General features: G+C 48.2%; 1 protein-coding gene across 4 annotated transcripts in view; it reads right to left on the bottom strand.

The window, feature by feature from the left end:
* Nucleotides 1-14,005, bottom strand: part of LOC135388165 (SAM and SH3 domain-containing protein 1-like) — a 187,256-nt gene that overhangs the window by 31,903 nt on the left and 141,348 nt on the right. For all 4 annotated transcript variants that reach the window (XM_064617541.1, XM_064617542.1, XM_064617544.1 and 1 more), the window contains 2 exons: nt 2,467-2,548; nt 2,164-2,387 (listed from right to left, as the gene is read on the bottom strand). In XM_064617541.1, the coding sequence (XP_064473611.1) occupies nt 2,164-2,387; nt 2,467-2,548 (306 nt within the window). The remainder of the gene's footprint in view (nt 1-2,163; nt 2,388-2,466; nt 2,549-14,005) is intronic.

Here is a 14,005-nt window from a genome sequence, read left to right as displayed (position 1 = left end):
TTAACTTGTCGCCTCGAAGAGGATCGCTCTATTATCTGCTGCTACACGTGGTGTTCGTGTTGCCGTATTTGGCAGCATACATCATGAGTATAACATTACGTCAACGTCATTATAATACGTCAACGTTAACATGTCGAGATCAGCGAAAATGGAACCCAACCGACCATTTTCTCTCTCCCCCGTGTCTATCAGCCCAGGGTGCAACGCGGGCGCAAGGAGCACTGGGATTTCTTCAACATCTATTCAATCCTCTCTTCTGGATGACGCATTGAAAGCAATTTTAGGTTTGAAATCAAGGACAGTAGATTGTCTTTTAGGATATCGTTTTACACTTACTCTCGTTAACAGACGCACTGTTGGAAGCCCTCAGGTTTCCTTCTGTTAGGAAAGCATAAGGAAAGGAAACTCTGCGAATCCCTAAGGAATGCAACGAATGCGGCAGAAGGAAAGTCGCGTTCAAAAATTTGGGCCTTAGCCTCGTAACAATCGCAAAGAAACGACACAGGAAGAAAACAGACACGGAGCAATCAGTTCAGAAACAGACGCGGAGTTCTTACGCAATACATTATTCATTGCAAAGTCCATTTTACGGCAAATGCATTTCGCTCCAGGTTTCCCGCACATGTAAAATGTCGTATGATGCGGGTACTTGGGACGCTTCAACTTTTGCTGTTACGCAAACGTCTGTGCCGTCTGTGGTAAACAGCCTGCGATCCCGTATAGCGTATGCATTGCGCTAAATATATCCAAATGTCATTTACAAGCGCACAATTTTTCATACGTAGTACAGCAGTTATTCCCGTGAACGTGATGGCTCCGAAGCGCCGTTTCGATAAACAGACTGCATGACGCAGTCGGCCGGAGCTATGGAGACGAGCCGCCATGAGCCGTATGAGCAGCCACTTGTAGCCACAGGAAGCCTGTGTTTGAAATCGTCCGCGGCGACTGGCTGAAACAGACGACATCTGGCAGGCCTCTGAAGCAGACGACTGCTCACGTAGCGAAGGAGTGAGAAGAGGCATTCAGCGTAATGCCTTCTCTCACTTCTTCGCACGCGGACATAGAAGGTCAGGATGACAGCCAATCGCCGCAGAGGATTTCAAGCAGACTTCTCTTGGCTACCAGTGGCTGCCCATGCTGCTAATGGTGGCTCGTCTCCATAGATACGGCCTCCTAAAAGACGGTCGTGATTGGCCGGCTCTTAATGAGGCTCGTGCACATGACGTCACGCGCAGCCTTTGAGCCACGTGACTCGGGAAAACATGGGATTGCGTCACAGCTGTCATAGTGCGGGCCGAATGAGGCAACAGCGTGTGTTTTTTACAATTTTCTCTCGCAACAACTCACGGCATGCTCTCCTACTGTGACTCCGGTGCGGCAATATGTTTTCTCGAGTCACGTGACCAAACGTGACGTCACTGCACAAGCCTCATTACGTCACGTCTTTTTTTCTATCGTTTAACGTCGTTTAACAGATCACGCTTCGTTTCTAGGCGGTGTCGGTCGAGCCAACGCCACCTAGCTACCGAATGCCTGCTTATTATCTCCTCACCCTCCTTCGCTACGTGGATATATGTGTAGTCAGAATTCGTCTGCTATTGCGATTCGCCGTTCTGTGAATTCAAGAACTGGCAAATGATTGAAACAGACTTGGAACTTGCAGACCTGAACCTGTAGACGAAAGTGCAACACGCTTTCCAGAAAATCAGTCTCGAGAAACATATAGGACTGTTTTGCGCTTCATTTTAAAGTTTCTCCATTTAGGACGCGGAGACGTTCAATCACTACCCGCAGACGACAGTGGTTCGTCTCCGTGGCTACGACCGCTGAAAGCACGTTCGTGATTGGTTACCGCCGTTGAAAGCACGATCCTGATTGGCTGACTCCTAGTTGTTACGTCAAGTCGACGAGTAAGCAGGCTTTCCCTATCTAGGTGGTGTTGGCCGAGCCCACGCCTTTTACGTAAACGCACGTATTGTTTATGCAGTACTAAGATCCTCCAGAACGTAACGAAAAGGTTCCACACTCTGTCGAATACCCACGGGATGAGACACCCTGACGTATCGCATCGTGCCTCCCCTGTCCACGCTTCAGTGACACATTGACAGCAGCGCCCCGCCGCGTTCAAGGAAAGCTTGACGTGAGCAGAAATGAATACTATACCTCTGACGTCCCGCTGCTCTTTGAGTACGTTGTAGTCGAGGAACTGGATACCGGTGGCTTGAAAGGGGAGGCCAGGACGACGCTCCTCGGCAGCGTCGTTGAACACGTGGGCGCCGGAACGCCGCCGCAAATGCGGCGCGAGTGGGCTATGCCTCCGCCGCAGTCCGGCGACGCGTCCGGCGGCTCATAGTAGATGGGAGGCTCGTGCATTCCGCCGCATGAATCTGCAACCAGAGACGACGGGCGAATGTAGATAGTACGAGAGAATGTGGGCAACGTTTGGATGCCAGGAAATGCACTTACCAGTGTAAAAAATAGAGTTGGCCTGAGTCTTCTTGGTGGCATTCTGGGTCCATAGGAGACTCCTGGCGAACTCATTGAGCATCTGCAAAGAAAGGAACGCTTGTTCAGTGTCTGCTCGTTGTCGTCGCTTTACAACTCGTCAAAGACATCGCAGAAAAGACGTGTGCATTGAGCACCATGAACAGCGCATGCACAAGAACAGATACGCTGAGGAACTCATCAATCACTAAGACCGATAATTTTTTTTAAGAACCGAGGCCGATGGCAAAGCCTCTAAACTCTGCCTAGCAAGTCAGGAACGAAGGGCACAGTAACCGACGCAGTTCAAATCGTAATATAATGGTATATATATATGGGGATAACAATGTCAACATTCATCGCTACTCCACTTATCTGTGAGTCGTCCCACAGTTCCAGAGCTCTTATCAACTGCTTCCAATTTTTAAAATAATTTCTTCATTAAAAAAGGGAGCAAGAACAGCCATGAAATGTTCATTTGATTCAGCACTCATGCTGGACACTAAAGTACCTTGCATGACTGCCGAAAATTCAAGAAGCCACAGTGGCATGATACGCTTTACAATTGGGGGGATTGGTATGCCTCCCAAAACAAACATCACCTCCGTTCCTCAGAAACGTCCAATTACCAACACCGAAGCGCGCATGTGTTTCAGTCACTGACGACTTTACCTCCAGAAGTAGAAAAAAAAATCGACAACCCCTTTGGCCTCACGTGTCATTTACGAACGAGCCCCCAAACAATCCACGGTAGTTGTTTGAGCGCTGTAATAAAAGCTGTTCATTGTCCAGAGGGTGAACCGGATAACCACGTAACCTCTAGTGGGGCGACAGGTCGTGTTGATGTTATTGCCCAGCCCTTGCGCAACGGACGTCATACAACGCGACTGGGCAAAACGCAGCCGCGTCAAGGCCGGCTTTTTCTCGGACCCACCACGAGATCACTTTCATCAGACATTCCTCCGCGTCTTGTTTTCCCTTTCTGACGGTGGCGGAAAAAACGCAAATGCGACCAAGCAGGAATAGAAACCGGATCATGGAAAACTAAGGATATGCTCAGCTAGTACAGCACTAGCGGGGGTTCTCTACCGCTACTACGATTCTCGTAATGCAGAGTGCTCCGACGTGCTTTGAAACAGTTACGCTTTTGTGACAAGAATACCGTGAAATAACGATGCGTTTCTCAGACCAGCTAACTTGTGATGTGATAAAGAAAAAAATGGGGATGTGAGTTTCGACGAAGTCGAACTGGCTACCCCAGTGCACTTACACAAACAGATGATGAGATGATGAAAAAACAGAGATGATGTCCAGAGAAGAACAGAGTATAATGGAGTTCAACATGTAGAGTAAAATTTCAAAAGTTTCGACCAAGTGAGAGTAAAATGTCGGAATCGCTGGGGGCACACAGAGGACACATCACACATTCAGCGTGTCATAGGATATCCATAAGCCCTGTTGCATGCAGAAAGAGCGCCCTTAGCGCCTTGTCTGACGACGGAGGACCTAACAACTTCGTGATGTCGAAGACTCGGGAGTCCACACGAGAGAGGCTTGTCTCTAATGCCCTTCGAGCATCAACGTATTTCTGACACCTGAGAAGGATGTGTTCTACATCCTCTCCGACGCCACGCTCACTACAGTTCGGGGGAGTCTCGCTTTCCAAGTTTGAAGAGGAGACATGCGCTGTACGGTACATTGAGCCGTAGCTTATGTATGACAGTCGTCTTTTGTCGCGTGAAGCAAGGTGGAACTCGAAAGCGCAACTCTCTGTCGATCTTGTACAGAAGCAAATCCCGAGTCCATCATGTTACTAGCTAACTTCATAGATCTGATGCGCATCGACAACAACGAAAATACAAGTTCAATCTGCAGTACAGGCTTCACCAAGATAAACATTGGGGTTTGTAATGGAGCTAAAACAAAGAAAACAGTGTCGGGAAGCTAAAGTAGATGATAGAGGACGTATTATGCACCGAAATTTTATATCGACACTGCCACTCGACACGTTTCTCTGCGGATAAATCGTGGAAATTAAAAAAGGCCGGCCATACCTGTGTGTGTGTGTTAGTGTTTCAGCTCCTTCCGTCAGATGGCGACACAGTCGAACGCGGGGTTGCAGACGATATCGAAACCATATTAACGCGATATGAGAAGTTCAGTTCTACTTGTTCACTTGGTTTCGATATCGTGCGCAAACGCCGTGTTCGACCATGTCACCTATCTGACGGAAGGAGCTGAAACACAAGGTATAGCCGTTATCCGCGGTGGCGGCGTATAGACCTCTACCCGAGAAACGTCATCATGATGTTGGTAGACAGACTGAAACCGAAACAAATCGGAAGGGGAGGGCTGGGTTCCACGAATGGGCACTTCTTCGCTGCCTCCTACTGAAAGAAAAGTAGGACCAAAGGTCGCGTATCTTTCAGGGATCATGGTAATTCCCTCAAGACCGTGGCTTTCGGGCGCGACCTTGTTCGCCCCTATAGCTTCGAGCTTAGCTCAACTCTACCAAATTGGTGGCGCTGTCGTACACCATGACGTCATTTGTGTACAAACAGGGAGATGTCTATTCTGCGGATTATCTTCCCAGCGCGTGACCTGTGTAGTCTGTCATACTGTCGCAACAAATGTTCAGTAGCAAAAAGAAGAACGGGCATTGATCCCGCGTCCCCGTTGACAAGTTCGCTGGATGGTTGCTGCGGGAGACAAGAAATAGGTACATAACCGTATTTGCTCCACGGAGCAGTCACGAACACGCGTCAGGTCAGCGCGCTCCTCAAGAAAGCAGAGGCTACATGCCGTATCGGAGTAGACCCAGCTATTGTAAATGAGGGTAAAGCACAGCCAGCAGTTATTTACCATTCTAGAATCGAACGTCTCTGCGCGAACGGTGGAGCACATACCCGTAGGCAACCCATGGTAGAACTCGTTCTCGAACTGATAACTAACACAGATTTCGTGGCCTTTGAACCTGCAGAACCTTGCTGAGAAGAGTTACTTTTAGCTCGACAGCACCCTGGTGGGGAAGTACGACTGGGCGATACATGGAGAGAATTCTGCAGCCCTGTTAGTTTCCATACACGGTCGTATATCACCATTCGCGTCTGACACGTCGCATGTCGCCATCGACCTCTCCAAACAACAATGGCTAGATACGATGAGATGGGGTGTTCCACAGCGCCGGTGGAACTGAGGAGCGGGTGCTCCAGGCGCGTGTCCATCCTCGTTGTTGTTCACCGGCCGCCTAAACGACCTGTTCCGCCTGAGAAGGTCGCACACCTTATTTTCACAAAAGTAGTCCTCCTCCGAACCACTGCGCGGACGCGCAGCCTTCCATACCCCCCCGTCACGCGAACCTACGAGGCAATAAATCCCTTGGCACTACGCCGCATTGCGGTGACATATACCCGGTTTCGTTGTAAACACACACTTGACTAATGTCACTGAGAAGACAGCACACTTTGAGGCGTCGAAGGAAGCAGGCGGTTGAATAAACACAGTTCTGGTCGACTTTACCAAGGCAACGAACATGTCAGAAGGCGTCTGATATTCGCGTAATAAGCACTCGCCAAACTATGTATTCACGTGGGCGACATCTTCACGGAATATTCTTGCGAAAGTAAAATAAAAAAATTAAGACTCGCGGCGCTGAAGTGCCATGATTACCGTATGGTGAGCACGCGCATCGCACCACAATATCGGGAGTAGGCCATTGCGTACATAGCAGACGACACTATCGGAACTGTCGTCTGCTACGGAATATCCTGGGCCTGAGCCGCAGTGTATTCCTCATGGTGAGGAGAGCACGAAAAGATATGCCGTTGGGCGTTCGCTCTCACATGACAATAGAAAGCGATGACGTATTTGCACATCTTCCGCTGGAGAGTTGTAGGTGTCGCTAGTGTGATTGCACGGGAAGCGTCGTATTCCATGCCAGAGAGTATCGCTGCAATAGCGCTTCGGCTCACTTTTAAAGTCCTGGTCCATTTTCTGTTTGTGCGAGACCTCAGAGCCGTTCTCAGACAGAAAACAAAGAAGAGAAGCCCCAATTTTAGGCAAAACCACCGCGGCTCTCCTCAAGGACACATGTCGGGAACTTTAATGACTCTTCCACACGATACAATCAATTTGAAGGAAGAGCTTGGAATCGATCGGCTCCGGACGAAACGAGCGGTTCGTTCACCTCTACAATCATGTTTTATGCGTGTATGGGCAGCAGCTGACAACGGAGGGCATTGTCTCTGCCCTGTTCGGCGGACGGGAAGCACAGACCCAAGAAGCAGGTGCGCGAGGCGTTCGCGGATTCCGCGACGGTGTACATTTTGCTCCAAAGGAAGTTTCTAAACGTGCCTACCAGAGGCTGAACAAATATGATACAGCGCGGCAAGAACAAGAAACGTGCGAAGACCACCGAACCGTGTTCAATGGACCATGGCAGCAATAGAGTCCGGATACTTCCTGCCGGAAGCAATAGCTCTATTTTCGTGCGCATTTTCTTCAACATGATCCGCGAAGAAAAGACAGTTCTTCAGTTCCAACAGTATCACTGTTTCACAGGAAAAAAAAAAAGCTTCGCAACTACACGACGAAGCACGAACAAACACGTCCTTATAGTTAGATGCAGTCAGGGGGTACTCTGCTTAGAACGAATACAGAAATGCTACGTCTACGTGCGATAGAGTGAAGCAGAGCACAATTAATCGGCTGAACGATCTAAACAGAACCGCCACTGCGTTACGGTGAACTAACCAAGCGCGACCGCGAAAGACATCTCAGACCGGATGGAGTAAACGTCGTGGCCACGGGTCGTGGCGCAACAATTATTTCTCGAGAAAGCGAATGCGTAAAGAAAGCTTGATCTCCGTACCTGTATCATGGAAGCACAGTATATGGCACAGTGTACGTTAAAAGACACTTCAACGAAACTGCGGCATTGTCAAGTAGGCCAAGACAATCAAGTGAAGGTGGCAGAAAAGACGAACGGTGCAGCAGTGCAGTGACACCGCTGAAGACACTTCACCACCCTGAAAACGATTATGAGGACGAGACGGCTTTTCCACCCAGAAAAGAGGAAAAATCTCGCGCTCAATCTCGACACGAAAGAACATCAAAAGAAACGGGTCCTCCGTCTGAAGAACCACGCTTCCGCCTTTGCCCTCCGAAGCGAGCGGCCTCGTTCGAAACGCGCGTACGTGCAGTAGAGTTACTCATGGTTCCGGGTATATCACGGTGTACGCGGGGCTTACCACAGGCAAGACCACGGTTGTTGACAGAAGCTTCGGAAGCTACTAGACGTAGTTTGCCCTCAGGTGTGACAGACCGCTTGCAGAAGTTGTAACGTGAGTTAAAGCATAAAAACGCAAAAAAGGATGACGATGGCGATGATACTTGGTGGCTTCACTTCTGGAGACGGCGACGGCACCGTAGGCGGTTTGTGAATTCATTCTGCCCACCGAAATTTCGAAATACAACAGACCTCGCGGCGTGTCTGAGCTTCTTGCACCCTGCCACCAAGTTGCTCGCATCTTCGGCCGTGATCGAACCGATCCAGCCAGCAGCCTTGGAATCAGTAGATGTCTTTTTTTTTTATTGGGTGTTAGCGCCGCGAAGCAACTGTGGCTATGAGCGACGTACAGATGTGGACAGACGTGGAGAGGATAGCAGGAAGGAGTGGGGGACAGGGAGGGTTAGTATGCGCCCTGGGCCAACTTCAGGGGAACTGTGCCGACATTCGTCTGGAAAGTCTTCGGAAAACCCAGGGAAAACCTCAGACAGCACAGCCGGTGATAGGATTCGAACCCACCACCTCCCAGTCTTCAGCAGGACCTTGGCTACCACCAACGAGCGGACGCCTTAGCCCACTCGGCCTTGCCGCTGGTGAATCAGTAGATGTACACATTACTAAATGATCCATCGAGGCCGGTTAAGCAAGCAATGAAATCTTCATCAACGCCATGAGAGCCGATGCTATGCACGACTACACAACTTGACGTCCGCGTGATCCAACTTTCAAGCACGACACCCGAGCTCTCTTGAATATGATAATCGTGGTACATGACAAACTGTTCCGTCCTTTCACCACACGTGACCCCACGCTCAATGTTCACGGAAAAGATGGCTTGCTGTAGTGCGTACGGGACGACGACGCACGACTGAGGTATGAGCTTCAGTTCTAACAAATAGGAAGGCCGTCTAAAACCCATTTCCGGGCTCCGCTCAAAAGTCATACACGATTGCATCATACCAGTTTACAAGGCGGTACGCGCACCGACTGAGCTTCGTTTTGACGAATCGTCCAAGGCCGTGCGTCGAAGGGGAATTTACGTAACATCGAGAGGCTACGGACAACATCGGGGATCACGTCCAATAAATGAAGGCGAAATCCACGCAAAAAAATGTGTAATTGACCCGAAATGCAACTCACCGAAATGCGCCCCGACGAGCAATGTGGATCCATCGAACAATGACTGGAAAGTGACCAACTGAGGACACTGCATGTGTGTGTAAACTTGTGATAACGACACCCTACGTCACGCGGGCGGGGAAACGTGATAATCACAGTGATGCGTACCTTATCGCTTTCCCTACACACTGATTTGTTGAGAGGACGCGCAGCATTATCGGGCGCAGAGCACGGCTTATCGTGATAACTGATAACTAAGTCAGACACGGGGACGTCAAGGGCATGGAGTGGATCACATTTCGTTTAGACAAAAAAGCGGGTCCAACCTAAGCCTACTCTAAAAGGCCCCAATATTCCCACTTGGAGCTATGTGTTGAAAAAGAAGTACCTTCGGCGTATGAACACACTTGATGCCTATATGAATCTTGCGAAACAAATGCGCGTTCCAAAATGCCGTTGGTCACAAGTTCCCGTCGGTTCTATATCGACAACGTATTCTCACAGAGGCTGAGAAAATGTCGGATCATATGTACACTACTTTTCTATCACTGCACAGTGTACAAGTGAGTGACCTTCCAACGCGTACCGGCCACAGACATGAAGGACAAATGACGGGGACTCGCAAAATTGCTTCAAAACAAACACCATTGCAGCTGTTACCTGCACTAGAGGGAATTCACGAGAACAGCGTTAATCAGTTAACACGCAGTTACGAATATGAATGGCAACGGTGACGACGGCGGCAACAGTTCGTCAGGCTTGCGTCTTTTGCAATCAAAAGTCATGATGGGAGTGGGGGTCCCCCAATGCTTTCCATATCTATGCGACAGAACACAACACGGCGAACATTTCTCGAAAACAAACAAGGGGGTGTCAATTACCGACACTTCTCGAGCACCATTTTTATGTGTCTAGGGTTCTGTTCAGCTGTGTCGTGTTCTTTGGTATTGCCAACAGTAGGATGGGACAAGCGTATTGAGTTCAGTATTGCCACCTGTGGGATGGGACAAGGCGCAATGCGTGGCCATTGTGTTCTGTACAGCATCTCCGATCATGTTTCAAAAGGTTCGAGTTGACATCACCCAAGTACGAAAATATCCATGCGTCATGACTTTGGAGCTTTCCAGTTTTTGTGGTTCTGCGTGATGACACCTTTAATTTTCCCTTTCTGGAGGCGTTCGTTATGCACAGCTTGCGTCGAGTGTCCCATCGTACAAGGTCCTGTCTATAATTTCCTTTTCGCAAAAAATATATAATATAACGAATTGTAACCCACACTTTTAAAAATGGTGGTGGTGGTGGTGGTGGTGATGGCGAGAGGGCTCGTCGTTGTCGGCCACACAAAGGGGGGCAACGTCACGACTGACGCCCTGGAGGAATGTGCGTCCAGTGCCGAAATATATCTGAAAGCGTCTGAGGAAAACCCAGGATATATAGACTTCACCACATAGCATGCTCCTAGCCAACCATTATCCCGAGTGACATCGTTCTTTCCCATGATTTGCTGAAAACAGTGGACGTACGCCATTTTTGTTCCATTATGCAGTTGTGGCAAGGCACAAAAATGGCGCACGCCTCCAGTTTTCATCACATCAAGGGATAGAAGGTTGTGTCTCGGGATGATGGTTGGCTAGGAGCGTGCTATGCTGTGAAGTTCTGTTCTCTGCAAGCCCTATCACCACCACCACCACCACCACCATCTCTGTGTAATTTTTGGTGTAAAAATTTTGAAAGATTGTAAATTAAAAAACTAATTTGTGGAAATACGAGTGGAAATTAGTTGCAATTTAAGCCAATTTTCCTATCTTTTGCTACTGTTCTTATCGTGAGAATGACAAATCCAGACAACAATTTAGTAACGTGGTTATGCAAAGCACACATATTTAAAACCTGCCAGACACGACACAAATATTGCGCAGGGATGAGTCAAGAAAAGCGCGGATCGAGCCAGGGGTCGACGTCATACGCGCACGACACGAGACAATGGAGTATTGCATATAGGCCGCACTATCATCTTCCTCGTGCTCACAATCCGATACGCCGCGGCGTTGCTTTCGTCCTACTTTGCGTCGGTGTCAAATAGCGCCAATATTCAAAAGCTGTTCTTCAACACCGATCAGCTGAAGAACCGCGTAGTGCCCTTGGCTTCGAAAAATAATGTCACACAAAAATATATGACTGCCTTTCAAAACCAACACGCAATGCCCATCATCTGCGGTGGACCGCCTTGAGCATATCGTGTAGAACCACCACCCTACGAACAGCGATGACTCATGCTCTATGCAACTTGTTGTCCAAGTTGCTGACCGATGTGACCAGCTACGGCTCGCGCAACGTACCTTCTAAAATGTATTTCCGAATGACACTTCGATCCGAATACAGGATTGCCTCCACTACAACAATACAATGAAGGAACGTTTGGAAAGGTATTAGGGAGATTGTCATTCCTACCTTGCTGACCGATCCGTCCATAATAGCGAGTAATAGTGGCACACCGAGATCTCATAGCACACGAAGGCGCTTAGTAAACAGAACTGCGCGAATGTTTCGCGGCGGCCAACTAAACCAGATCCGAGCGAACGTTTTCCGCGTTGACAACTGCATGCAAGTGAGTGAGTGAGTCAGCAGAAGGGTGGCGCCATCTTTCAGGAAGAAGAGGTATCATCGCGAATGCTAACGAACGCGCTGGCAGAACGAGGTAGGTGACCTGTAGGAGATCGCCATCAAGGATAGACCATCAAATCTTGCGGATGAACGCATCGAAAAAAAAAGGAAAGAAAAAAAAATATATATATTGAGAGAGAGAGAGAAATCGCTTTCGCCACGCATTTGATAGATACTTTTGGTGTATCGTACGCCATCGCCTTTGCGTACGTATGGATAGCCTTGGTGGTTCCGCGCGCGCCCAAACAAAGACAGCCTTCGCGCAGTGACGACCCAGCTATTCCTTACGTACGCAACAGCGAATAGCGTACAGTGTACTAAAACTCTATTTTTGTCTCTCGTTATCAGTAAATTATCAGAGCTGAGCGCGTCGTGGTCTTGAGTGACCCATTGGCTTGTTTGGGTCGGAAGATGGACTTATCTGTGTGTTCACACCAGCGATATTCCCACGGGATATTCTAGTGGAAGAGAAAGCAAAAGTCGGGGCCAGCTTTGTCCAAAGAGCAAAACTGTTTGCTTTCCTAAACTTAGAATCCTAGTGTTTTTGTATATCACGTGCCCTGGCCAATCTCCTTTTGAGTATCAAGCCCACTGGACGAAGCAGAAGTAGTAGAAAATGGAGTAGAAGTAAATAGTAGAAATTCTTTTATAGCTGGTTTGTCTTTTGATCATTTACTCCTTAGCAATTAAACTATTGTAAGTAGCACTCATGTGTCTTCTCTCTGTGTCCGTGTGTGGTGGCACTTTTGAATCTACAATGGAATAGAACTCTACTCTTCTAGAAGAAGAAGTAGAAGTGGAAGCAGCAGAAGCAGCAGACGTAGAGAAGAGGAAGAAGTAGTAACAGAGGAAGAAGCAGCAGTAGTAGTAGAAGAACCGCTATGTGTTATGTTCTGCATTCGCACAGTGCCGGGGCATCGGGAGTGCGCAACTAGCAGACGACACCGACTGCGTGTTTTCCCATACGACACCGACTGCGTGTTTTCCAGTGCAGAGCAGTACACAAAAAGGCATGACGCTGAGCGCTCGCACATACGTGGCAGCAAAAAACTATGACGTATTTCGCATCTTTCACTGGAGCGTTCTCGGGAATGTCGCTTGTGTGAACACGCAGTTTTCGGCATGTCTCGAGTCACGCTATCCCTGTTATCGTTGCCGCATAATACATAAAGGAGGCAACGTAGCATAAGTTTACACTTCCTTGTTGATTACATGATGATGATGATGATGATAACGACACTAAAGCCGTGGTTATCCGAAAGTTCCGAACCTATCCATTAGCATCCCCGCAGCCACAGTGGCGCCATGTACGAAAATAATAATTCGTGGCTTTACGTCGTGAGACAACTGCGCCTAAACGCACAACGATTGTCATCAACAACGCCTTCATGCCAACCAGATTAGAGGTACCATGAAGCAGGAAAGGTACAATCTCAGAAATTTTGTCCCTTCGGTAGCCTGAGCCCTCAGCAGAGTTCGAGGTAACTCGTTACGAGTAACTCATTAGTGTAACTAAGTTCCTTTTTTTTGGTAACTTGTAACTTAACTCGGTACTTTTGCGCCGTGGTAACTTTCAGAGAAACTCGTTCCTTTTTCAGGTAACTTTGCCAAAGTAACTTAAGCTAAGTTCCAAGTTAAATATAATTCGCTTTCCACTCGCGTCCACATATTTTCTTGCTTTCTTTCCGGTTCTTTAGTGGCATTTTATGCCATAAAACGTGGTATGACACTATTTCATTCAGGAAGTAAGAACGACTGCCATTGAAATGAAGCTCAACCATTGTGCACCCACAGGGAGTAAGATGCAAAGCGTTCGAATTGTTGGACATACGAGAAAATGACCTAAGCGTGTTGCACTCCTCCGCAGGCAACTCAAGGTCTAACTCAACTGCTCACGCGCGCTGCACCTGTGTAGTGCTACTCTGTGTCCGAAGTAACTTGGAAGTAACTCGTTCTTTTTTTAAGTAACTCCGTAACTGCGAGTTACATTTCAGGCTGAAGGACTTCGTTATTAACTTCGCTACATTTTTCATACGGTAACCTAACTCGCAACGAGTTCTTTTTGACGGGTAACTTCTCGATCAATGGCCCTCAGTACCCTTTCGTCACAATCTCATTCAACGTTTTTTTTTAGATACTTAAAATTGAAAATTACGGGCATCACTGTCTCGAAGTGGTCATCAACCGTGCACTACCCGTCAAGGGCGTCAAAACTACATTGCATGCGGACAACACTGGGCCCGAAACGAAAGAAGTTGGCTGTGTAGCCATCACGAGTAGCTAATCAGTCGGGAACATAGACCACTGTTGTTTGACGAACTGGGGGACTATTTCCCACCAGACATTGCACCGAGCCGTTTTACCATAATTTTGCAAGCAAAGGAAAAATATTACGTGTATGGCACATAATATGCCTGCCCCATGTACAGTGCTGGACAAAAGTTTACGGTA

Source organism: Ornithodoros turicata, chromosome 3, assembly GCF_037126465.1.
Source record: "Ornithodoros turicata isolate Travis chromosome 3, ASM3712646v1, whole genome shotgun sequence".
Lineage (NCBI taxonomy): Eukaryota > Metazoa > Arthropoda > Arachnida > Ixodida > Argasidae > Ornithodoros > Ornithodoros turicata.
The sequence above is the reverse complement of the archived record's forward strand: the minus strand, read 5'-3'. Positions and strand labels throughout refer to the sequence as shown.